At 68.6% G+C, this 22,016-nt stretch overlaps 3 protein-coding genes across 4 annotated transcripts; 1 reads left to right on the top strand and 2 right to left on the bottom strand.

Annotated features, from left to right (window-relative positions):
• Positions 1-427: 427 nt before the first annotated feature.
• GRB7 (growth factor receptor bound protein 7) lies at positions 428-6,974 on the bottom strand. Its single transcript, XM_032711053.1, has 16 exons — positions 6,971-6,974; positions 6,578-6,622; positions 4,097-4,253; positions 3,881-4,025; positions 3,282-3,438; positions 3,079-3,200; positions 2,922-2,999; positions 2,695-2,832; positions 2,510-2,620; positions 2,285-2,383; positions 1,836-1,916; positions 1,648-1,764; positions 1,505-1,565; positions 1,328-1,415; positions 900-993; positions 428-805 (listed from the first exon to the last, which is right to left on the bottom strand). The coding sequence occupies exons 1-16, from the start codon at positions 6,972-6,974 to the stop codon at positions 659-661; spliced, it is 1,644 nt and encodes a 547-aa protein (XP_032566944.1). The 3' UTR covers positions 428-658.
• On the top strand, positions 3,466-10,186 carry MIEN1 (migration and invasion enhancer 1). The gene is made up of 5 exons (XM_032711087.1): positions 3,466-3,499; positions 7,746-7,939; positions 8,455-8,552; positions 8,848-8,924; positions 9,246-10,186. Exons 2-5 carry the CDS (start codon positions 7,851-7,853, stop codon positions 9,327-9,329), a joined length of 348 nt encoding a protein of 115 aa, XP_032566978.1. The 5' UTR covers positions 3,466-3,499; positions 7,746-7,850; the 3' UTR covers positions 9,330-10,186.
• A 221-nt stretch (positions 10,187-10,407) lies between these two features.
• ERBB2 (erb-b2 receptor tyrosine kinase 2) lies at positions 10,408-21,019 on the bottom strand. 2 transcript variants are annotated; one of them, XM_032711073.1, is made up of 27 exons: positions 20,925-21,019; positions 18,255-18,406; positions 17,977-18,163; positions 17,579-17,716; positions 17,413-17,481; positions 16,777-16,889; positions 16,560-16,701; positions 16,333-16,449; positions 15,964-16,084; positions 15,797-15,876; positions 15,626-15,716; positions 14,979-15,178; positions 14,736-14,868; positions 14,558-14,648; positions 14,308-14,468; positions 14,169-14,216; positions 13,928-14,066; positions 13,716-13,838; positions 13,539-13,637; positions 13,264-13,449; positions 13,030-13,185; positions 12,854-12,929; positions 12,619-12,765; positions 12,001-12,098; positions 11,744-11,914; positions 11,361-11,628; positions 10,408-11,263 (listed from the first exon to the last, which is right to left on the bottom strand). In XM_032711073.1, exons 1-27 carry the CDS (start codon positions 20,998-21,000, stop codon positions 10,947-10,949), a joined length of 3,699 nt encoding a protein of 1,232 aa, XP_032566964.1. In that variant the 5' UTR covers positions 21,001-21,019; the 3' UTR covers positions 10,408-10,946. The 2 variants fall into 2 exon arrangements, with proteins under 2 accessions (XP_032566964.1, XP_032566963.1); XM_032711072.1 differs by having other exon boundaries at positions 15,797-15,870; positions 15,958-16,084.
• Positions 21,020-22,016: the final 997 nt, after the last annotated feature.

Genomic DNA, 22,016 nt, shown 5'->3' on the forward strand with positions numbered 1-22,016 from the left:
GTGCCTTTGGAGGGGACGAGGCAGGAGCTCTGCAAAAATAACCTTTATTGTCACTGGTATAAAACACGTCCCAGTTTTCAACTGGCCTTGTGGGGACGTGGGGGACACGGTGGTGGGTGCCCCCCTTGCCCCCCCACCCCAGGACCCCGCTCCTGGGGACCCCAAAACGCCCCTGGTGTGGGGGCGAGGAGTGCCAGGCCCCCACGGGGACACTGGGGGCTGCTGCTGCTGCAGAGGGGGGAGGACAAAGTGCTTGAGTGTGAGGGGTCCTGGCAAGCCGAGCTGTGCCATGTCAGTGGTGCCAGGCTGTGCCAGACCATCCTGGTGGTGCTGGGCTGTGCTGGGCTGTGCTGAGCTCTGCCATGCTGGTGGTGCTGGGCTGTGCCGTACCACACCTGCAGTGCCAGGCTGTGCTGAGCTGTGCTGTGTCAGTGGTGCCCAGCTGTGCCAAACCCTGCTGGTGGTGCTGGTCTGTGCCAAGCCATGCCATACTGGCAGTGCCAGGCTGTGCCAAACCATCCCAGTGGTGCCAGGCTGTACCGATCCATTCCCTGCCGGCGGTGCCGGGCTGTGCCAAGCTGTACCATATCGGCAGCGAGGCTGTGCCAAGCCGTGCCGGCAGTGCCGGGCTGTGCCAGGGCGTGCAGTGCCCCAGGGCTCAGAGGGCCACGCAGGTGCAGTAGTGGCGCAGTTTGCAGGGCAGGATGCCCCGGTTGATCTGGTGGAACTCCACGAGCTGGATGAGGTCGGCGAAGCGCGTCTGCCCGTCGTCCATGGTGAAGTAGAGCCGACCCTCCTCCTCGCTCTGCTGGGGGGCGGCGGGGTCAGGACCCCACAGATCAGCCCCCCCCCCCGTCCCCCCTGTCCTCCCCCAGCCCCCCCTGGAGCCCCCCACTCACGGGCAGGATGAGGTAGTGTTTGATGCGCTGCAGGTGGCACAGGGACAGCACGAAGCCCTTGGGGTTCCGTTGGCTCTCCCGCACCAGGAAGACGCTGCAAGGCCCAAGAGGGGGGTCACTGCCGGCCCCAGGCCCCTCTGTCCCCTCTGTGTCACCCATGGGGTCCCACATACCTTCCACGAACTCTGGGGGCCCAGTACCCCCTGGGAACTCTGGGAACCCCAAACTCCCGACTCCCAAACCCATGGGGAGTCCCACCTTCCCTGGGATCCCCCACTCCCCCAGCAAGTCTCCCCCACCCCTACGGGCATCCTGCATCCCCCCGTGGGCCCCAGGGCCTGTAACTCTTGGGCTCCTGTGCCCCCCTGCTGTCCCATGTCACCCCCCGAGCCCCAGGGACCCCTCCCTCCCCTCCTGGGGTCCCGTACCCGTCCACCAGGCCCTGGCGGCCGATGAGCTGCTGGGTGTCCTCGCGGGAGATGCGCCCGTGGAACCAGGGCTGGGTGCGGTGGATGGCTGTGGGGACAGGGGCGTCAGGCTCGGGGGGGACCCCCCACCAGGGGCAGGGACCCCCCCCTCCGTCCAGGGGCAGCCCCCAATCTCACCGGCGCTGAGCGGGGAGCTGTGGCAGGCGGCGGGCAGGCTGTACCGGTGCGTCGTCTTCTTCTGGCCGTGCAGAGCAAGGGGTGGGCGTTAGGGTGGGCTCAGGGGGGCCCTTCCCTTGCCCCCCCCCGGCACCCCAACTCACCCTCCAGGCCTGTGCCTCCTCCAGGGCCGCCGTCAGCACCTCGCTGGGGTTCTCGATCACCCGGCCCGTGCACCCCGAGAAGTCCATGGCCACCAGGGCGTTGTCAGAGACGCTTCTCTGTGCGGGAATGGGGGGTCACCGGGGGAGTCCCCACGGGCCAGGGCCCACGGAGGGCGGGGGGCACTCACCAGGGGCGTGGGGCCGATCCAGGGGGGTTGGCTCAGCCGCGCCTGCGCTTGCTGGTAGTTGCGGTAGAGCTGCATCCCGTACTGGGGGGGGAAGGTCCTGTCAGCTGGGGGGGTCCGTGGGGCCTCTGTCCCACTGCAGGGTGGGGACAGGGACCTCCACAGCCACCCAGTGTGGGGATGGGGACCTCTGTGTCCACCCCACATGGGGACAGGGACACCCACCCTGAATCTCTTCCAGCACCGGGATGGGGATGAGCCCCCAGCATCCCTTTAGAATCCCTCCATATCCCCTCCAGCATCCCGCAGCATCTTCCCAGCATCACCTCAGTATTTCCCCAGTAACCCTCGAGAAATCCCCCAGCATCCCTCTGGCACCATTCCAGCCACCCCCATCAGCTTCCCCCCATCTCCCTCTGGCACAGGGCCGGTCCCACCCCGCCGGGGCTCACCTTGAAGAGCCGAAACGCCGCCATCCAGCAGCTCCGGCTCTGCTCGTCCTCGCTGCAGAGCAGCTTCAGGCCCTTCACGCCGCCCCGCACCTTGTGGGGCTGGGGGAGAGGCCGGAGCCGTCACGGGGCAGCCCCGGGTGGCCCTGTGAGGGGGGAGGGCACAGAGACCCCCTGACAGGGGGAGGCACAGGGAAGGACCCCCCAGCCATGCAGGGACATCCCCACCTTGATGCAGAAGCCGAACTCGGTGGGGGTCCCGTAGAGCTTCTTGCCCTGGGTCACGTAGTAAATGTTGGACTCGGTGAGGTCAGCGAAGTACTGGAGGTGCCGGGGGTCCTGGGGGGGTGGGGGGCATCAGGCTGCAGCCCCTGGCTGTGCTCCCCCCACCCCAAAGACCCTCGTGACCTCACCTTGGAGGTGCCCTTGGTGGAGTAGTAGAGCCCCGAGCGGCGCAGGGAGAAGTGGAAGCGCTTCCAGACCTTGCGCCCGGGCTCCCGCAGCTGCAGGAACCCCTGGACCTCAGGGCAGCTCCCGGAGTTGAGGAAGTTCTGGGGGGACACGGGGACTGAGGGGCACGGCGGGGTCCCCAGGGCACGGCGGGACCCCCGGGGCACCTCAGTCCCTCAGTGCCCCGTACCTGGATGAGCTCGGAGTGTGCCATGCTCTTGTTGGCCTCCAGGCAGCTGGACACCATCACCTCGGGGAACAGCAACTGCTGGGGGCACAGAGGGGGTCAGCAGAGCCCCGTGGGGTGCTGGGGTGGGGGTCACCCCCGTCCCTTCAGGCCCACGTACCACGTTGCTCTTGAAGAGCTCGTACTTGGCGAAGTTCTTGCGGAACACGAAGCGGCTCTCGGCGCCGGCGGCCCAGGAGCTCTGCACCTCCACCACGGCCTCGTGGTCCTCCAGGCACCGCTCTGGGGGGGCACAGGGGGTCAGCGGGGAGCCCTGGCCGTGCCCCTCCATCCCCCGTGTGCCTCCCCCTCCTCAGGGCTCACCCAGGGCCAGGTGAGGGTGCAGCTCCACCAGGGCCCAGCTGTGGTCGTGGATCGCCCGCGTCCTGCGCACCAGGGTCTCGCAGAGCTGCCGGGCCGTGGTGCCCGCCGAGGCCTCCAGGGACCGGCAGGCGCCGTCCTCGCCGAACACCTTCACCACCTGCGGCATCACCGGGGGCGTCAGGGCCCCCCCCGTGGGAGGGGGACCCGCAGAACCAAAGGTGAGACCCCCCCCAGCCTGCCCGCTCCCCTGTTCCCTGAACTTGTGTGGGAGGTGGTCCTTGCCCCAGGGATGAGACCCCTGATTCACGTGGGAGGTGCCCTCATGTCGGGGGGTCCCTGTCCCCAGAGCTGAGCCCCCCATCTCCCCAGACCCGTGTGGAAAGGTGCCTTCACAGGGGTGGAGTCCCAGGGCACCCCTCTACCCAGCCCCCTGTCCCCCTGGCTTCTGTGGGAGGGAGCTTTGCAGGCAGGTCCCTGTCCCAGGACAAAGAAACCCCCTCCTCAGCCCCTCAACTCGCACGGGAGGTACCCTCACGGGGGGAAGGGTCCCTGTCCCAGGGCTGAGCCCCCCCTCCCCAGCCCCCCCTTCCCAAACTCACGTGGGAGGTGCCCTCGCGGGGGGATCCCTGCCCCAGGGCGGGGCTGCTGAGGATGGGCGAGTTGGAGGGGCTGCAGAGCTCCGGGAAGGGGTTGGGAATGCTGGGCAGCGACGACGCGCGCGGCTCCTCCTGGGGCGGGGTCCGGCTGCGGGCACAGGGGGGGGCTGAGCTCTGCCCCCCCTGCACCCCCCGAGCCCCCTCCAGACCCCCACCCACCTGTTGCCGTGGATGAAGAGGGGCTGGGAGCGCTTGACCTCGGGCGGCCCCTCGCCCCCATCCCACTCGCTGGGGAGCCCCTCCTGCTCCACCCCGCCCGCCCCAGGGGGCTCCCGGAGGCTGCTCTGCTGAGCTCCCCCCTCCATGGCATTATCTGTGGAGAGAGAGTGGGTCTGGCACTGCCCGGGGCTCCAGGGCCAGGTCTGGGATCCATGGCCAGGTCTGGGGGATCCGTGGCCAGGTTTGGGGGTCCCTGGCCAGATCTGGGATCCGTGGCCAGGTCTGGGATCTGTGGCGGGTTTGGGGGATCCGTGGCCAGATCTGGGGGATCCGTGGCCAGGTTTGGGGGTCCCTGGCCAGATCTGGGATCCGTGGCCAGGTCTGGGATCTGTGGCAGGTTTGGGGGATCCGTGGCCAGGTCTGGGATCCATGGCCAGGTGTGGACAGCCCCCATGGGATGCTGTGCCAGGTTCCACATGGGCCACATGCCACCAGTGCCGTGGTGCTGCTGAGGGGATCTCACCCCTGGCACCCACCCAGGGGGTGTTTTAACGGTACCCAGACAAACAGGACCCCTACCCGAGGGGGGCTGGCTGAGCCCCAGGTGGCTGCCAAGGGTTGGGGTGTCCCTGTCCCCCCAGACCTGTCCTGGTGCTGGGGACAGGGTGTGACACTGGTGCTGAGCACGACCCACCACGAGACAGCTGAGAATCTCCCACATCCCTCAAGGGACCCTCACAGTGCCCCCAGGTCAGCACTGAGGGTCTGTGGGCACCGGGAGGCACCAGCTGAGCCGTGCTGGGCTGAGCTGTGCCAGGCTGAGATTTGCTGGGCTGAGCTGTGCCAGGCCGAGCAGTGCCAGGCCAAGCTTTGCCAGGCCGGGCTGTGCCAGGCTGAGCCGTGCCGGCGCCGTGGGGAGCAGGAAGCGGGAGCGCGGCGGCGGCTCAGCCCAGACACCTCCTCGGGTCTGGCCAAACCAGTTCTGGCGGCCGCTCCCAGCTCCACCTCACCGCCCTGGCATCCGGGGGCGAGGGAGCTGGCGCCCGCCGTGGGAACCACCGCCAGCCCCCCACGTCGGGGGAACCCCGGGACACCCCCCCCCGGTCCCGCCAGTGCCAGTGCCACAGCGCTGGGGGGGCTCGGACACTGGCCACGCTCCGGGTCCGGCCCTGGAGTGACCAGCACGTGGCACACGTAACACACACGTAACACACGCGTAATACACACATGGCACCTGCGGCCGCGCCGGTGGCACTCGGTGGCACTCGGTGTCACTCGGTGTCACTCGGTGGCTGCGGCCCCGGCGGGGACGTCCCAGGAGGCCGTGGGGACTCGGGTTAATGATCCACCCTCTGCCTCTGCCCAGCCCGTTCTGTCCCCTCCCTGTGCCCATCCCCGCCTCCTGCCAGCTCCCGGGGCCAAGTCCATGGCCGGGCAGGATCGATGCCATCCCATCCCATCCCTGTCCCCACAGTGTCCCCATCCCCATCCCAGTGTCCCACCAGCACCCTCCACTCCATCCCCGCTCCCTGCCTTGGCTGTGCTGGGGTCCCCCTGCCTGGCCAGACCCCGGGGGGACATGGGGACAGCCAGGGGTAATGTGGGGTGACGGTGTCCACAGTGGGACGTGGCGCAGGGACACAGGGGGATGTGACAGGTGGGGGCCCCGAGGGGCCCTGGGATGGGGACACAGCCCTGCCACCAACCCAGCCCATCCCCATGGCCTCAGGTCACCCCGGGGCCAGCCTTACCATGGTGGCCCTGACGGGGCTGTGACAGGGTGGTGACCATGGCAGGGGGACACACAGGTTGTCCCTGGGGTCTGGGACAAACGGGGGGACCCAGGGCCTTGGGGCTAAGGGGGAAGGGGACAGGGCCCACTGGGGTTATGGGGTGGGGGACTGGAGGGGGTCAGGACCACTGGGCTGGGCCACGGGGCCACCAGGATGATGGAGCAGGGCAACCAGGGCCACCACCATGAAGGGACAACGCAGGGTGAGCAGGACTGGGGGGCAGGTGGATGTCGAGGCTGTGGGGTGGGGTCTGGGGGCCACCAAGGCTACAGGAAGGGTCCCAGGGCCCCCGGGATTAGGGGTCAGAGTTCCAGAGTCACCAGGATAAGGGATAGAATCCCAGGGCCACCAGGATAAGGAGAAGAGGTCCCAGGGCCACCAGGGCTAAGGGAGGGGGTCCCAGGGCCACCAGAATAAGGGGACAGGGTCCCAAGCCCCCCAGCTGTGGGTGAGGGTCCCAGTGGGTACCCAGGTGGGGGGACGGGGCTCCCAGGGGCACAGAGGCAGCGGGGAAGCCACCGGGGTGGCAGAGGAGGAGGAAGAGCCGGGAGGAAGGTGGGAGGGAGGGAAGGGGCAGGGACCCAACGAGGGGTCGGGGTCGTTCCCGGCGGGATGGGGCTGACCCCCTGGGCTGAGCAGCCTCCCCCCCGGCCCCAGGAGCCCCCGGCACGGCCCCGCTCCTACCTGCAGGCGCCCGCTGCGTCCCGCCACCCTCCCGCCGGACCGGGGATTCCTGTTCTCCCCGGGTTTATCTACCTGCGCCTGCCCCCGCCCCCGCCTGACATCACCGCGCCCCGGGGCTGCTGCCCGGCCCCGGCCCCCAACGCACCCGGGGGGGCCCCCACAGCTCCCCCGGACCCGGGGGGGGGTGCCCAGCCTGGCCCCGTGCTGATCCCGGGAGGCTGGACCCCCCAAACCCACCCGCGACGACCCCGCCGAGGTGGGGATGGGGAGTTTCCCACAATGCACTGGGGTGTCCCCTGGAGCAGCCAAAGCTGGGGGGGACACAGGGCCCGTGGGGGGAACAGAGGGATGCCGGGGATATCCTGGGGGTGCGGGTTCCACGGGCCCCAGCCCACACCCATGGGGATCTCTGGCCCCAAGGTGTGGGGTTTGGGTCGGGGCTCCCCTGGGACTCCCCAGTGGGGGGGGGCTGGAAGGATCCCACAAAGGGTGGGGGGTCCGACGGCATCAGCAAAGGTGGGAGGGACTCCATGGGGTGGGGGGTTTTAGTGGGGGTCTCATGCAGGTGGCAGGAGGGATGTGGGGACCCCCCATGGAAGGGGGGCTGTGGGGAGATTTGGGGGGTCCCCAGGGGGATGCTGAGGGCCATATGGGGGTCCTGTGGGTCCATGGGTGACTCCTCAGGGTCTGATGGGGGCACAAGACCCTACAGGACCCCCATGGGAGTACTGGGGGGAGGGTGGGGTTCCACAGAGCAGTGGGGACCCCTGTGGGACCAGAGAGCTCCTGGGGGCTCATTTCAGGCCCCTGTGTGGGTCCCCCAAGGATCATTTTGGGTCCCCCTGCGGTGGGTTTGGGTGACACTGGGGTCACTCCGGGTCCCCCAGGGGTCACTTGGGGGTCAGTTTTGATCCCCTTGGGAAGTCACTGGGGTAATTTTTTATCCCTTGGGAGGTCACTGGGGTCACTTTGGGTCCCCCGGGGGAGGTTACTGGGGGTCGTTTTTGGTCCCTCTGGGGTGGGTGTAGGTGACACTGGGGCATCACTGCGGGTCATTTTTAGTCCTCCTGGGAGGTCACTGGAGTCACTTTGGGTCCCCCGTGGGGGGTCACTGAGGGTCATTTTTGGCCCCTCCCCGGGGGGTCACCGGGGTCACTCCGGGTCCTCCGGAGGTCTCGGAGCAGACAAGACGAGGCGGGGCGGCGGCGCAGAGCGGCCGGAAGGGGTCGCGTCACGTGACGGCAACCCGGAAGCGGCGGCGCGGCGGGAGCGGGGCCATGAGCGGCGGGGACGGGGACGAGACTGGGATCGGGGCAGAGGCCGGTGCTGGCGCTGAACGGCGGGTCCGCATCGTCGTGGAGTATTGGTGAGAGCCAGCACCGCCTGGGGCAGCGGGAACCGCGGGCTTCCAGGGGATCCCCCGGCCCCCGGGGGTGTAGGGGGCCCGGGAGGGGCGATGGTACTGGGGCGAAGGAGGGGGAACTAGGGTGAGGACTGGGGGGGGGGTGAAGGCACGAAGGGGCGTGGGAGATGAAGGAGGGGCTAAGGAGGGAGGTGTGCGGGAGTTTGGGGGGCTAGGGGAGGAATTTGGGCGGTTAGGGGTTATAGAGGGCTGGGGGGGCGGATGGGGGTTATAGGGGATTTGGGCTGAGGAGGGGGTTGTAGGGGAGCTTGGGGGCTAAGGAGGGGGATCGGGGGGCTGAGGGGGAGGATTTGGGTGGTTGGGGGGCTCTACGAGGTGAGAGAAGTGGGAGGCTGAGGAGGGGGTTATAGGGGGGTTTGCGGCTGAGGAGGGGGATTTGGGGGGCTGGAGGGTGGAGCAGGGGGTTACAGGGACGTTGTGCCTCGGACCCCCCCTCACGCACTCCCCCCCACCTCCAGCGAGCCCTGTGGGTTCGAGCCCACGTACCAGGAGCTGGCGAGCGCCGTGCGGGAGGAGTACCCGGACATCGAGATCGAGTCCCGCCTGGGGGGCACCGGTGAGGCCCCACAGCGCCCCCGGGGGGCTCCTGGGGGGCACCGCAGTGGGGGGTCACACCTGCCCTCATGGGGAGTTCGGGGGGGCTGAGGTGGGTTAAACCCCGCGGTGAGTCTCGGGGGGTCGTGCTGTGGTTGCTGCCCCTCCCCGGGGTCGTTTTGGGTGCAGAGTTTGGGGTCTGGGGGTCTGCAGGAGGCCCCGGGGATGCCCTGGGTGCTGGTGGTGATGTGGGGGGCACGGTGTGGGGGTGTTTGGGGGGGGCAGAGCTCAGGGCTGGGCCCCCTGTGTTCCCTCAGGTGCCTTCGAGATCGAGATCAACGGGCAGCTCGTCTTCTCCAAGCTGGAGAACGGGGGGTTTCCCTACGAGAAGGACGTGAGTGTTGCTCTGGGGGTCCCATCCTGGGAGTCCTGGGGTCAGCCAGGGGTGGTTTGGTTTGCACTGAGCCCCCCCATGATGGGGTTCTCCCAGGGGTGTCCCTGTTTGGTCCCCCTCACGATCCCGGCAGGAGTTGTTCCCGTTCCTCCCACCCTGCCAGATCCCGCTGGGATACAGTGGGAGGGGGGAGAGGGGCAGTTCCTGCAGCTCCTGCCGAGCCCTGGCCGGGATTTGTCCCTGTGTGACCCCCATGTGGGTGTCCCAGTGCCCCCAGCCTTCCTGCACCCCCCCAGTGTGACCCTGCCCGTGTCTCCCCAGCTGATCGAGGCCATCCGGAGGGCCAGGAATGGGGAACCCTTGGAGAAAATCACCAACAGCCGCCCCCCCTGCACCATCCTGTAGCCCCCCGGGGACGTCGGGGTCCCCCCACGCCGCCCCTCGCTGCCTGGGTTAAATTCCTGTGACCCCAGGGGGGCCCTGGGGACATCAAAGGAGGACCAGGGATGTCGGGGCCGCCCTGTCACCCCTCGCTGCCTTTGTTAAATTCCTGCATGCCTGGGGGGGTCCGGGGACATTGGGGGAATTTGGGAGCCTCCTGGGGACTCCCATTGTGGCACTGGGAAGGGCAGGGCTGTGGCACTGGTGTCACTGGGAGGCCATTCTGTCCCATCCCTGCCATGGGGTGATGGCCTGGGGGGTCCCCCCGCCTGCCTTTGCCTCCCCCCCCCCCTTCTCTGTTAGCTGCACCTCCCTGGGGGGCACGGGGGGTCCCCCAAACCCCACAGCCCCTCAGGGCACCCCCTTTCCTGTGGCCTCCCCAGCAGGGTGGGGGGGCTCTCCCCTCCCCGAACCCCTGGGAATTTAGGGCCCCCTGTGAGGGGGGTCTCTGCAGCTCCCAGGAGGTGAATTCCAGAGGGAAATCCACTGGCTGGGCCTTTCCTGGGGTTGGTTAAGGATTAAACAGCTCTGTCACTGTTTAACCCAGGCGGGGGCAGAGGGGCCCTCCCGGCCATGGCAGCCCCAGCCCAGACACGGGTGTGTTTGTCCCTCTCCCCTCCCCATTCCCAGGCTCCTGCTTCCTGCCTGGAATGACCCTGCCCTTGGCCTCAGGGTGGGGGGGGCCCCTATTTATTCTATACTGTGTATAAACCCAACGGTCGGGGCGGAGTAAAGGATGGAGCATGTGGAATAAAGGATGGAGCGTGTGGAATAAAGGATGGAGCGTGTGGAATAAAGGATGGAGGATGTGGAATAAAGGAGTGTGTGGAATAAAGGATAGAGGACGTGGAATAAAGGATGGAGGATGTGGCTCCTCTGTGGCCCTTGGGAATGGGGTTGGGACACAGGTCCTGTGTCCTGCTCAGGATCAGTGGGATGAGGAATTTTACCCTTCAGGCAAGTGGTGGGAGGGGAAGGGAAAGGAAATGGATGGGGAAAGGAAATAGGGATGGGGAAAGGGAAAGGAAAAAGAACATGCTGGTTCTTAGGAGATGGAGCTGAATCTGATGGAAAAGGGGGAATCAAACAGACAAGGGGAGTAGAGAGGAAGGGAAGGCAAGGGACGTTCTGGTCCTCGGGAGACAGGGCTGGGTTCCATGGAGAGGAGGAAACCACACAGACAAGGGGAGTAGAAAAAACAACCAATGTACAATCCTCAAATATACATCCTGGGGCTTCCAAAGGATCCCAGGGGAGCCGGGACATGCCCGGCGTCCAGCTGCTCTCAGTGCAAGTCCGTGTGTCCCCGGTGGTGGCACAGACACGGGGACAGCCCTGCAGTGGGTGGGGTGACGGTGCCAGTCTGTCCTTCCCCGGGCACCATCCGGGCACCCCCCAGGCGTGGGGGTCACCGTGGGGGACCCCTCTGTCCCCACACCTTGCTGTCCCTCAGCGTCCTGGGCTCTCCCAGCCCTGCGTGGCCGCGGCCACCCCCGGGGGGCAGAGGGGACAGTGCCCAGCCCCGTGGCCGTGGCTCGTCCCTCCCTGAGCTGCCTCGGAGAAGTTGGGGGGGGGGGTCTCTCACACGGCGGCGGCGTCGGGCCCGGCCAGGCCCAGGTACTCGGGGTTCTCGGCCGTGGGCGTCGTGCTGGGACCACCCTCGGGCCCCCCGCCCTTGGGGGGGTCCTGGTTCCAGTAGTAGGGGTTGTCGAAGGCCTGGCTGAAGGGCCCGGGGGGCGGTGCCAGGTACTCGGGGTTCTCCACGGCGTGGCTGAAGGGCCCCGGGAACGGGACCTTGGGGTCCTTGATGAGCCCGTTCTTGCCCTGGTGCCCCTTGGGCTTGTCCGGCGGGGACGGGGGCGCGCGGGGGGGACGCTCCCCGGCCTGGTTCACGTACTCTGCGGGGCGAGAGACACGTCAGGGCCCCCCTGAGGGGGATGGGACAGGCAGACACACCCCCCCACCCACCTGAGGGTCCCATCGTGCCCTCCCTACCTGGCATGGTGCTGTGGGGGGCTGTGGCGGTGAAGCCCTCGGGGTCCTCGCTGTCCTCGGCTGCCAGCCCGGTGGGATCCTCGCTGTACCGGGGCAGGGGGCCGGGCTCCCGCCCCGGGGGGCTCTGCAGGGCCACCTTGACCCCCCCATCCCCCTCTGGCACCTCTGGCACAGGGCTCTCCGGCCCCTCCACCAGGCCCTGGGCGGGGAAGGGGAAGGAGGACAAGCCCTCACCCTCCTCCACCTTGGCCGGAGACTCTGCCGTGCTCTGGGAGCGGGAGAGGACACGGAGTCACCCCGAGGACTGTCCCGGTCCTGTGGGGTCACCCCACGGCTGTGCCAGGAGCGGGGGGTCCCTCCCTGCCCCCAGCCCACCCCCGTACCCGCATGGAGGAGATGCGGCTGCGGTAGGTGGTGGAGGTGTCGGCGCTGAAGAAGCCGTGGTGAGGCACCAGGTACTCCTCAGCATCCACCAGGTCGTCCATGTCCTCCTCCTCCAGCAGTGCCCGGTAGAAGGTGCTGTCCATGGAGCCCGGCAGCCCCACCAGGTCATTCTGGGGGGGGAAACGCCGGTCAGTGCCCACCCTGGGGCGCTGGCAGGGGAGACAGGACCCTTGGGGACCCCCAGGGACCCACAAACCTGGATGACCACGAAGCGCTGGGGGTCCCGGGCCATGCGGGAGAACTCAGTGACCAGCTCCCGGAACTTGGGCCGGCACTCGGAGTCGATCATCCAGCCTGGAGAGCAGGGCACCGTCGGGATGCACCATCGGGATGTACCATCAGGGCCCCCATGTCCCTGTCCCCTCCTTGTGACCGTGTGTCCCCGTGCTGCCCCCATGTCCCCTCCCTGCGTCCCCTGCCTGTACATTTCACCATGACCATGTGTCCCCATGGTGTCCCCAGCCCATACATTTCACCATGACCATGTGTCCCCATGGTGTCCCCGTGTCCCCATGGTGTCCCCGTGTCCCCTCCCCGTACACTTCACCATGATCATGTGTCCCCATGGTGCCCCTGTGTCCCCTGCCCGTACATTTCACTATGACCATGTGTCCCCATGGTGTCCCCATGTCCCTATGGTGTCCCCATGGTGTCCCCTGCCTGTACATTTCACCATGACCATGTGTCCCCATGGTGTCCCCTGCCTGTACATTTCACCATGACCATGTGTCCCCATGGTGTCCCCGTGTCTCCTTCCCGTACATTTCACCATGACCATGTGTCCCCATGGTGCCCCTGTGTCCCCTGCCCGTACATTTCACCATGATCATGTAGACGTCGATGGTGCAGATGGGCGGCTGCGGGAGCCGCTCCCCTTTCTCCAGCAGGTCTGGGATCTCCCGTGCGGGGATCCCATCATATGGCTTTGCCCCAAACGTCATCAGCTCCCACACGGTGACACCTGGAGGGGGCAGGGGTGGGGGTGGGGGTGAGCAGTGCCCTGGGAACCCCCCCTGCACCCCCCCGGGGGTGGGGACACCCCAAGGTACCGTAGCTCCAGACGTCGCTCTGGTGCGTGAAGCGCCGGCGGAGGATGGACTCCAGCGCCATCCACTTGATGGGGACCTGGCACAGGGAGGAGGGGGAGGTGAACAGGGCTGGGGCTGGGGGCTGGCTGGCACTGAGGGGGCACCGCGGTGCCCTCACGCCATCCCTGTGCCCCCACCTTGCCCCCATCAGCGTGGTACTCGGTCTCGTCGATGTCGAGCAGCCGCGCCAGCCCGAAGTCCGTGATCTTGACGTGGTTGGGGCTCTTGACAAGAACATTGCGAGCGGCCAAGTCCCGGTGCACCAGCCTCACCTCCTCCAGGTAGCTCATCCCCTGTGGGTGGCACATGTCTGGCTGTCCCTGGCCCGCCCCAGGACCCCCACCCCGGTTCCCCCAGAGCCCCCGTCCTACCTTGGCGATCTGCACACACCAGTTGAGCAGGTCCTGGGAGCCGATGTGGTCCTTGTTCTCCCGCACGTAGTCCAGGAGGCAGCCGTAGGGCATCAGCTGCGTCACCAGCTGCACCGTGGAGGTCAGGCAGATGCCCAGCAGACGGGACACGTAGGGGCTGCCCACTCCTGCCATCACATAGGCCTCCTGTGGGCAGGGGGGATCAGGGTGGGGGTCAGGGTGGGCAAGGGGCTGCTCCTGGCCCCCCTTGCCCCCGGCACCGCTGTCACACTCACATCCAGGATCTCCTTGTTGGCTTTGGGTGACGTGTTCTCCCGCAAGACCTTGATGGCCACCGGGATCTTCACGCTCTCTCCGTCGGGGATCCAGATGCCCTGAGGGAAGGACACACAGGTGAGGGGGGTGTGGAGCAGGGAGGGTCCCACCTCACCTCAGTGGCCCCCACTCCTCACCTTGTAGACAGTGCCAAAAGCACCAGAACCCAAAACTTTCACTTTCTTGAGCTCGGTCTCCTTGAGGATCCGCATCTGGGCTTGGTTGGGGAGGGCCCCGCTGGGCGTCAGCGGCTCCACCAGCTGCGGGGCACACAGGAGTGAGGGGGGCTGGCTCCTGGCACCCCCTGGGCACTGAGGGGGTCCCCCCCTGCTCGCCAGGGAGGTCCCACCTCTGTCTCCTGCAGCAGGCGCCTCATGGTGTGCTTGCGCTCCTGCTGCCGCCGGCGCTTGACGCAGATGACGGTGATGAGGAGCAGGACGATGACCAGCAGAGCCCCCACCACGCCGGCGATGATGGACGTCACCTGGCTGGGGGACAGAGGGGGGATTGGGGGCGGTATGGGGTGATGGGGGACCCCCAGCACCCTGAGGGGTGGGGGTCAGGGTGGGACAGCTCATTCACGCTCCTACCTCGGCTTCTGGTCCACGGGACACCCGTCCTCGTCCCGGATGGTGCACCTGGGGACACAGCGTGTGGCACCTCGCTGTCAGCACCCCCCTGCTGAGAGCTGTGACCCCCCCACACCCAGCCAGGGACCCCTTGACTCACGAGTGGGTGCAGTTGGTGGGGCAGAGCTGGCACACCCCGTCCTCGTCCGGGTATTTCCAGACGGGCACGAAGGAGGCGTCGGCCTTGACCCCGCTGGGGCAGCGCCGCACGCACTGCTGGGCGTCCTTGTAGTGGGCACAGGCCACGCACTGGTCTGGCTCCTGCGGGAATTTGGGGGGGGGTTGAGGCACCCAGGGGTCCGGGAACACCCCCTGTCCCACCCCTGGCTGTGTGTTTTCCCTCCCCTCACCGATCCGAAGCAGGTCTCGGTGCCGTTCTGGGGCTGGCACTCGGGGTGGCAGGGCAGGCACCGCGTCCCGTTGGCGTGTTCCCGGACGGCTCTGCGGGGAGAAGGCGCAGGGATGGGGTCCTGGACCTGGTCCTAGGCGGGGAGGGCTCTGTTTGCCATTCCCGAGGTCTCCACTCACCCATCCAGGAGGTTGCAGGAGGCCACGCACTCCTGGCCACGCAGGAACCGCTCGCAGGCCACGCACTGGGTGGGGCCGGGGCCCCAGCAGTGCCCGTGGGCGCAGAGGTGGAAGCAAACCAGCCCCTCGCTCTCTGCAGGGGGGGCACCGTCAGCACCAGGGGGTCCATCAGCACCAGGGGGGGTCTGTCACAGAGAGAGGGGGGTGTCCACCCTCTCCCCCCACCACCTGGGCACCGCTTACCACACTGCTCGGGGGGCTTGTTGTGCGTCTGGAAGAGGCGCTGGCGGGGGTTGCGGAAGATGCTGTCCCAGGGCACCTTCTGGAGGAAGCAGAGCTGGGGGTTGTGGTGGACGAGCACCATCCCACTGCTGATCTCCTGCAGGGCCCGCAGCCCCAGTGCCTGCACCGCCAGGTCCCGCAGCGTCAGCGAGTAGGCGCCGCTGCCGAGACACCCACGGGTCAGACACGCGGCCCCCCGTGTCACCCCCGTCACCCCGTGTCACCCTGTGTCACCCCGTGTCACCCTGTGTCCCTGTGTGTGTTGCCCATGTCCCCCTGTGTGTTCCCATGTCCCCCCCATGTGTCCCCATGTCCCCCTTGTGTGTCCCGTCATGTCCCCCCTGCGTCCTCCCATGTGTGTCCTCCATGTCCCCCCATTAGCCCCACGTCCCACCATGTCCCCTCAGCCCCCTTATGTGTCCCGCCGTGTTCTCCCTTTGTCCCCCCTCTGTCCCCACTATGTGTCTCTCCTGTGTGTCCCCCTGTGTCCACCCCATATCCTCTCACATCCCCCCATGTCCCTGCATCCCCCTGTGTGCCCCCCCCATGTGTCCCCTCGTGCCCCCCAATGTCCCCCCATGTCCCCCCATGTCCCTGTCCCCCCTCACTTGTGCAGGACACGGCCCCGGATGACCCGCAGGTTTTGGAAGACTCCCAGGTCCTCCATCTCAGGCGGCCAGGCAGCGATGTAGAGGAAGCCTGAGGGGAGCTGGGTGTCACCACCCCGTGTCCCCCCCAGATCTGACCCCTCCCCAACTCCCCACTCCCCCAGTTCTCACCCGTCAGCTCCTCGAGGCTCTCGAAGATCCGCAGCAGTTTGGGGTCCAGGGGTGGTGTGTTGGTGCTGGGGTCCCTGGCAGGGACAGGAGGGAGGTTGGGGGGGTCCTGGCAGGGGTTCCAGTGAGCTCAGAGAGGGGGGATGAGGTGATGAGGTGCTTACCCAGTGAAGGTCTCGGGTAGGAAGGCCAAGCTCCCAAAAATCTTGGTGCAGCCAGAGAAGTGCTGGATGTTGGAGGCGTTCACGGCACGGACACCCTTGAGGAAATCCACTCCCAGCCCGTAGCACACTGGTGAGGGGGGGCACAGCAGGGCTGGGGGGGCTCTGCCAGGACCCCCATCTCCCCAGAACACTCACTGTTCCAGTCCTGCCAGCCACGGAGCCACCCCACACACCCCTGGGGTCCCCAGAGCTTCACCGGGGGGCTGCTCACCTGCACCTCTGGGGTCCCCAAAGCCCCCACAGGTCCCTGGAGGGTTCCCACCAGCACCCCTGGGGTCCCTAGAGCCCCCCCAGCCCCCGGGAGTCCCTGCTCACCCTCCGGGCAGGGTTTGCTGCACTTCTCACACTTCTGGACATTGTTGACCGTGACCTCCTGGCTGTTCTGGGGGCACACGAGGGTGCAGGACCCCACCTCCGTGGCAAGGTAGTTGTCTGGGGGTGGGAGGGGCAGAAGGGGGGGTGTCGGTGGGAGGGGCAGAAGGGGGGGTGTCAGGGCCGTGCTGGCTCCCCCTGGCCCCCCCTCCCCTGTGAGTGTCACTCACAGGGACACTGGGTGACACAGCTGGCACCGAAGGTGTAGCGCCCGTCAGGGTTGGGCATCGACTCGAAGGTGTCCGAGTTGTAGATGACGAGGGGGGGGCAGTGCAGCTCGCAGATCCCGCTCCTGTTGAAGTTCAGGCATGCCTGGGAGGGGGGAGAATGGCCAGTGTGAGACCCCTGCACCCCCCAGGGCCCCCAGGGCCCCCCTCCCCTGCTCACCAGGCAGTCGGAGTGCTTGGGGCCGGTGCAGCCGGCGGCGCATTGCTCGTGGCAACAGTCCGTGGGCTTCGTGCCCTTGCACCGGGGGCAGCCGTGGCAGATGCTGTTGGTCACTGTGGGGGGCACACAGGGACATGTTGGGCATAGGGACCCCCATGGTTACCCCCTCCCCCAGGCCACGTGGGGGCCCCCAGGATGAGGGGCTGGAGGGGAGGGGTTCCTGTGGTGGGGATTTGGGAGGTCACGTGGGGATCCCCCAGGGCAGGGATTTTAGGGGTCTCTGGGGCAGGGATTTGGGTGCCAAGTAAAGGTCAATGGGACAGGGATTTGGGGCGTAAGCTGAGCCACCCTGGGTAGGAATTCTAGGGTTTTATGGGGCAGGGATCTAGGGGGGGCAAAGAAGGTCTCTGGGGCCAGGGCTTAGGTGGCAAGTAGGGGTCAGTGGGACAGGGATTTGGGATTGCAAGGTGAAGGACCAGGCAGCCTACTGAGGGCAAGATTTAGGTGGGAAGTAAGGATCTGTGGAGGAAGGATATGTGGAGGGAAGGAAAGGGGATTCCCAGAGATTTTGGAGGAGCCTGTGGGGCTTTGGGGGTCCCTAGGGGAGGTCATAGCCACTGTGGGCTCTGCACTCACAGGTCTGGCAGTCCCGTGGGTCCTCACCCCAGCAGTGCCCCTCGGAGCACAGCGCCCGGCAGTCAGGACCTGCGAGGGGGGAATCGTGAGTGGAGGGGGCTGGAAGTCCCCAGACCCCCTCCCTGGGTCCCACAGCCCCCTCCTCCCTGCCCGTGGGGGCTCTCACAGCTGCGGCTGCGGGTGCTCTCCACGTGGATCTCGCCCCGGAACTCGTTGTGCCGGTGCAGGATGTCGCTCCACAGGATGGTCTCCTGGAAGCACAGCTGGGGGTTCCTCTCGATGCGCACCCCTCCCTTTAGGATCTCTGGGGGGGGAAGAAAGGTGCAGGGGGGTCAGCGTGGGGATTGGGGGGTCCTGCAGCCCCATGGGGAGTCCCAGACCTGGGCAGGGACCTGCCACTCTACATGGGAGCACCCAATCCTGGATAGTGACACCCAGTCCTGGATGAGGACCTGCCACCCCACAGGACCACCCATCCCCAGGCAGGACCCTGCAGCTCCCAGCAACAGGAGCAGCGCCCCACGCCCCCGAGCCCTCCCATGCCCGTCCCGGGGGAATCCCCACCTGTGAGGTGCCTCATGCCGAGCTGGAGCAGCCCTGGGGTGCCGGCGGGGCCGGCGTTGCCCACCACGGCCAGGGCGTAGCGGTCCTGGAAGAGCTGCGTCCCGCGGATGATGCGCAGGCTCTGCAGCTCCAGCCCCCTCACCTGGTTCTCCGCGATCAGCACGTACCCCTGCACCTCCTTGATGTCCTGGGGTGGGGGGACACGGGTGAGGGGCTGCTCAGACCACCATCTTTCCCCCCTTCCCCCGCCCTCCTCGCGGTGTTTTCCCGCTGCGCACCTTGAGGAAGGCGGTGTCGGCGTCGGGGGGCAGGTAGGTGAGCTCCAGGTTGCCCTGCACCACCTGGCAGCCCTGGTAGAGGTGCCGCAGGGTCTCGTAGTGGCTCTCGGGGCTGGAGGGTCGCAACAGCTTCATGTCGGTGCCGGTGCAGACTGGGGGGGGGACAGCGGGAGCTCAGCAGGACCCCGAGCCCGACTCTTCCGAGCCCGACCCCTCCCCGCCCCCGCGGGACCCCGAGCCCCGGCCCCCGCAGGAAGCGCCGCGGATCCGGCGGCCGCCGTTTATCTCCGGGGCTGCTCCCAACAGCTTCCGATGGGCTTCCTGGATCGTGGCTCCCCCCGGGCTCCCACCCCGGCACGCGGCGAAGCTTCTCCCGCTCTGGCACCGGCCCCGCTCGAGGGACAGCGGGGTCCCCGCGTGGCCCCGTGCCCGCGGTGGGCGCCGGGGGCTGCGGGGGGCTGGGTTTGGGGACCCCCATCCCCGCGGTGCCGAGCCGGGGGCCGCAGCGGGGGCCGCGGGCAGGAATGTTCTGCCCACGCGGGCGGGGGGGCCACGCCGAGACAAGACCCGATTGTTGAGCGGTGACGGCTGCGAGCCCAGTCGGGCCCATTGTGGGGGGCACTGTGGGGGGGCTGCCGGCAGGGCCACCGTCCCCGTGGCACCGGGGCAGGGCGGGGGGCGCGGGAGCCCGCCCTGGGTGCCAGGCCCCGGGCGGGTGAGTCACGGGCGCGGGTGGCACAGGGCCCCCGCCGCCCGCTCCCGGCAGGAACCGCCTTTTCAGGTCGGGCGTGTTTGGGGAGCAGTGGTGACGCAGGGCTGGCGGGCACGGCCCAGCCCCGGCGTGCCTGCGGCCCCCGGCACCCCAACACCTCACCTGGGAGAGCCCCCCGCCAGACCCCAACTCTGCTCCAACACCGACCCTGCCACCAACCCCAGAACTGACCCTGCCACCACCCCAGGCCCCAGTGCCGCCAGCCCTGCCGCACTCCCCTCCTGGCACGGGGGGCACGGAGGCACAGGGGGTCAGCCAGGGGTCCGCTGTCCCCGTCCCTGGCTGCTGCTGGTGCCCCAGAGCTGAGTGACAGTCCCCGGTGGCAGCAGCTGCTGCAGTGGCCTCGTGGCCGCAGGACCCGGCTGGTACCCGCCTTCTCCAAGGCGTCTGAGCCAGGGACAACACGGCCGGGGAGGGGGAAGCCCCCTGAACTTGGGGTGCAGCTCTCTCCCCACCAGCTGGTTCCCTGGCAGGGAACGTGCCGTTGTGGCGGGAGGCCAAAGCTCAAGGTCTGCCCGTGGTGCGGGCACAGGATGCCAGGGGCTCCCCCGGGGGCGAAGGGCAGGTGGGACGGGTGAGTGGCAGGGCCAAATCCTGCTGGGATCCCAGCTCTGTGCCTTGGGATTCGGCCCTGCCGGCTCCCCCAGCTCCCTAGGAAGGGCAGTGAGGGATCCATCCTGTCCCGGTGGGCAGTGCCACCGCCGAGGGCCCCGGGTGCCCGCAGGTGTCCAGCAAAGCCTGCGGGCCACGTGCCTGTGGGGCTGCCCCGAGCTGGGGCTGCTGGGCACGGATCCAGCCCCAGCGATGGGGGGCACCGGTGTGTCCCCAGCTGGGAGCTCCCCTGGCACAGACCCTCTGAACAGGGCGAGCTGTGGGGTGCCAGGGGTGGAGAGCACCCACTGTGCCCCCACATCCCTGTCCCACCACCCCACACCGGCTCAGCCCCACCGAGCATTCGCTTCCCAAAGCCCTGGTGCTGGAGCTGCCCCCCAGCACGGAGCTGCCCCCCCCCCCAACACGGGGCTGCACGGAGGCAGCGGGGTTCAACTTTTGGGGCTGCCGGTGTCCACTTTGAGGCCACCAGCCCCGTCCCCCACTGGCCCCGTCCCTGCCAGCCCCATCCCAGTGCCCGGGGGGCTGTCGGGGCTCCGTCCGGGCTCCTCGCTCCCCCGGGGCTGGGCTGGGTGCGGCACGTCGAGAATGTGGATGGGAGCGACGGGGACGACGCACCCACCCACCCACCCACCCGCTCCGTGGGGCACCGCGCCTGCCCCGCACCCCGAAACCTCCCGGGGCCGCCGGGCAGGGAACCCCCGCAAAGTTGGTGTCCCCCCGTCCCCGCTTCCCCCGGTGGTACCGGAGCCCTGGGAAGGGCAGGGCAGCCCCCTCCGGCCCAGTGCCCCCCAGTATGGACCAGTCCGGCCCCCAGTCCCGGCGGGCGATCGCGGCGCGGGGACACCGGGGACGCGCTGCCCGCGGCGGGGAGAACGGGGGGGACCGACGGGGCACCGAGTGGGGACCAAGAGGGGACGGGAGAGGGGACGGTCCCGTCCCTTCCAACCCAGCAGCCCCCGGGCACACCGGACCCCGCGGTGTCCCCCCCGATCCCCTCCCGCCGCTGCCCGGTCCCACCCCCCTTGCCCCCTCGGTTTCCCCACGGTGCCCCTCGGTCGCCCCGCAGTTCCCCCCTCGGTCCCACCCCCGCCGTCCCCCTTGGTGCCCTCCCGGTCACGCCCCCCGTGCCCCCCCCCGTCCCCCCTCCCGGTTTGCCGCCCCACGGTCCCGGTGGGTCCCGGTGCAAAACTTCGCGCAAAGTTCCCTACGCGGGGGTCGCTCCCGCGGGCCCGGTGCGCGCCCCAGTCCCCGGTGCCCTCCCGGTGCCCCCCGGTGGGACCCACCTTCGGCGGGGGCGGGGGGGCAGAGGGCGGCGAGCAGCAGGAGCCCCGCGCCGAGGCAGCCCCCGGCCCTGATCATGGTGCTCAGCGCGGGCCGCGGCCCATGGCCCCGCCGCCGCCGCTCCGGGAAAGTTTGCGGGGACGGAGCCGCCGCCTCCCGCCGCTCCCGGGCTCCGCCTCGCGGTCCCGAGCCCCGGTCCCGGCCCCGGGGCGAGGGCGCGCCGCGCGCTCCCGCCGCCCCCGCGCGCTCCCGGCGCCCCCCCCCCCCCGGACCGCGACACTCCCCTCGCTCCATCCCCCCGGAGCAATGGGGGACCCCCAGCCCGGATCCCCCGCCGTCCATCCCCCGGGAACACCCAGGACCCCCGTCATCCCTTCCTATCCCTTGGAGCACCGGGGCTCCCCCGTGGTCCCCTTTCCCGGGGTCCTGCTGTGACCCCGCAGAAAGGGGGGTCGCCGGAATAGAGGGGACCCCCCCACACCCTGTCCCCTCACCTGCCCAGCTGGGGCTGTCACGGGTGCGGGGGAGGGGGGACAGTGATGCCACTCCTGGGTCTGGGGCCAGGGACAGTCCCAGGGGGTGGGGGGGGACAGGCCTGGCACCCAGGAGTGTCCTGGGGGGTCGGGAGACTGTCCTGGGGGGACAAGGACAGGGGCACAGTCCTGGAGTTCAGGGACAGTCCTGGGGGGACAGGGAGAGTTCTGGGGTGCAGGGACAGTGCTGGGGGTGCGGGGGGTCAATCACGAGGTACAGGGTCAGTCAGGGACGATCCTGGGGTAAGGGACAGGGGGACAGTCCCGGGGGGTACAGAGACACTTCTGGGGGTGCCCTGGGGGGCAGTCCTGAATGACAGGGACAGTTCTGGGATGCAGGGACAACCCTGGGGGGGACAGGGGGACAGTCCTGAATGACTGGGACAGTTCTGGGGTGCAGGGACAGCCCAGCAGCACCCGACGGGTCCCCATTGAGGTGTCCCCAGAGCTGTTCCCTGTCCCTCCCCTGTCCCACCTCCACCTGCTGCCCTGGGCACACACGGGAAGGGGGGAGGATCAGGACACGGGGTCCCCCAGGAGCATCCCCGTCCTCCACAGGGA

This window comes from Chiroxiphia lanceolata, chromosome 26, assembly GCF_009829145.1.
Source record: "Chiroxiphia lanceolata isolate bChiLan1 chromosome 26, bChiLan1.pri, whole genome shotgun sequence".
In the NCBI taxonomy this organism is placed as follows: Eukaryota; Metazoa; Chordata; class Aves; order Passeriformes; family Pipridae; genus Chiroxiphia; species Chiroxiphia lanceolata.

Coding starts and splice junctions, on each gene's coding strand:
- ERBB2 (XM_032711073.1), bottom strand. CDS start 21,000: ATGATCAGGGCCGGGGGCTGCCTCGGCGCGGGGCTCCTGCTGCTCGCC. Junction 12,930..13,029: donor ACCACGCTGATGGGGGCAAG/GTGGGGGCACAG, acceptor TCCCTGTGCCAG/GTCCCCATCAAGTGGATGGC. Junction 11,264..11,360: donor CCCCCACAGCACCATGCCAG/GTAGGGAGGGCA, acceptor CTCGCCCCGCAG/AGTACGTGAACCAGGCCGGG.
- MIEN1 (XM_032711087.1), top strand. CDS start 7,851: ATGAGCGGCGGGGACGGGGACGAGACTGGGATCGGGGCAGAGGCCGGT. Junction 8,553..8,847: donor GTCCCGCCTGGGGGGCACCG/GTGAGGCCCCAC, acceptor GTGTTCCCTCAG/GTGCCTTCGAGATCGAGATC. Junction 8,925..9,245: donor GGTTTCCCTACGAGAAGGAC/GTGAGTGTTGCT, acceptor GTGTCTCCCCAG/CTGATCGAGGCCATCCGGAG.
- GRB7 (XM_032711053.1), bottom strand. Junction 2,384..2,509: donor AGTTCGGCTTCTGCATCAAG/GTGGGGATGTCC, acceptor CCTCTCCCCCAG/CCCCACAAGGTGCGGGGCGG. Junction 994..1,327: donor CGCCAGGGCCTGGTGGACGG/GTACGGGACCCC, acceptor TGGGCCTTGCAG/CGTCTTCCTGGTGCGGGAGA.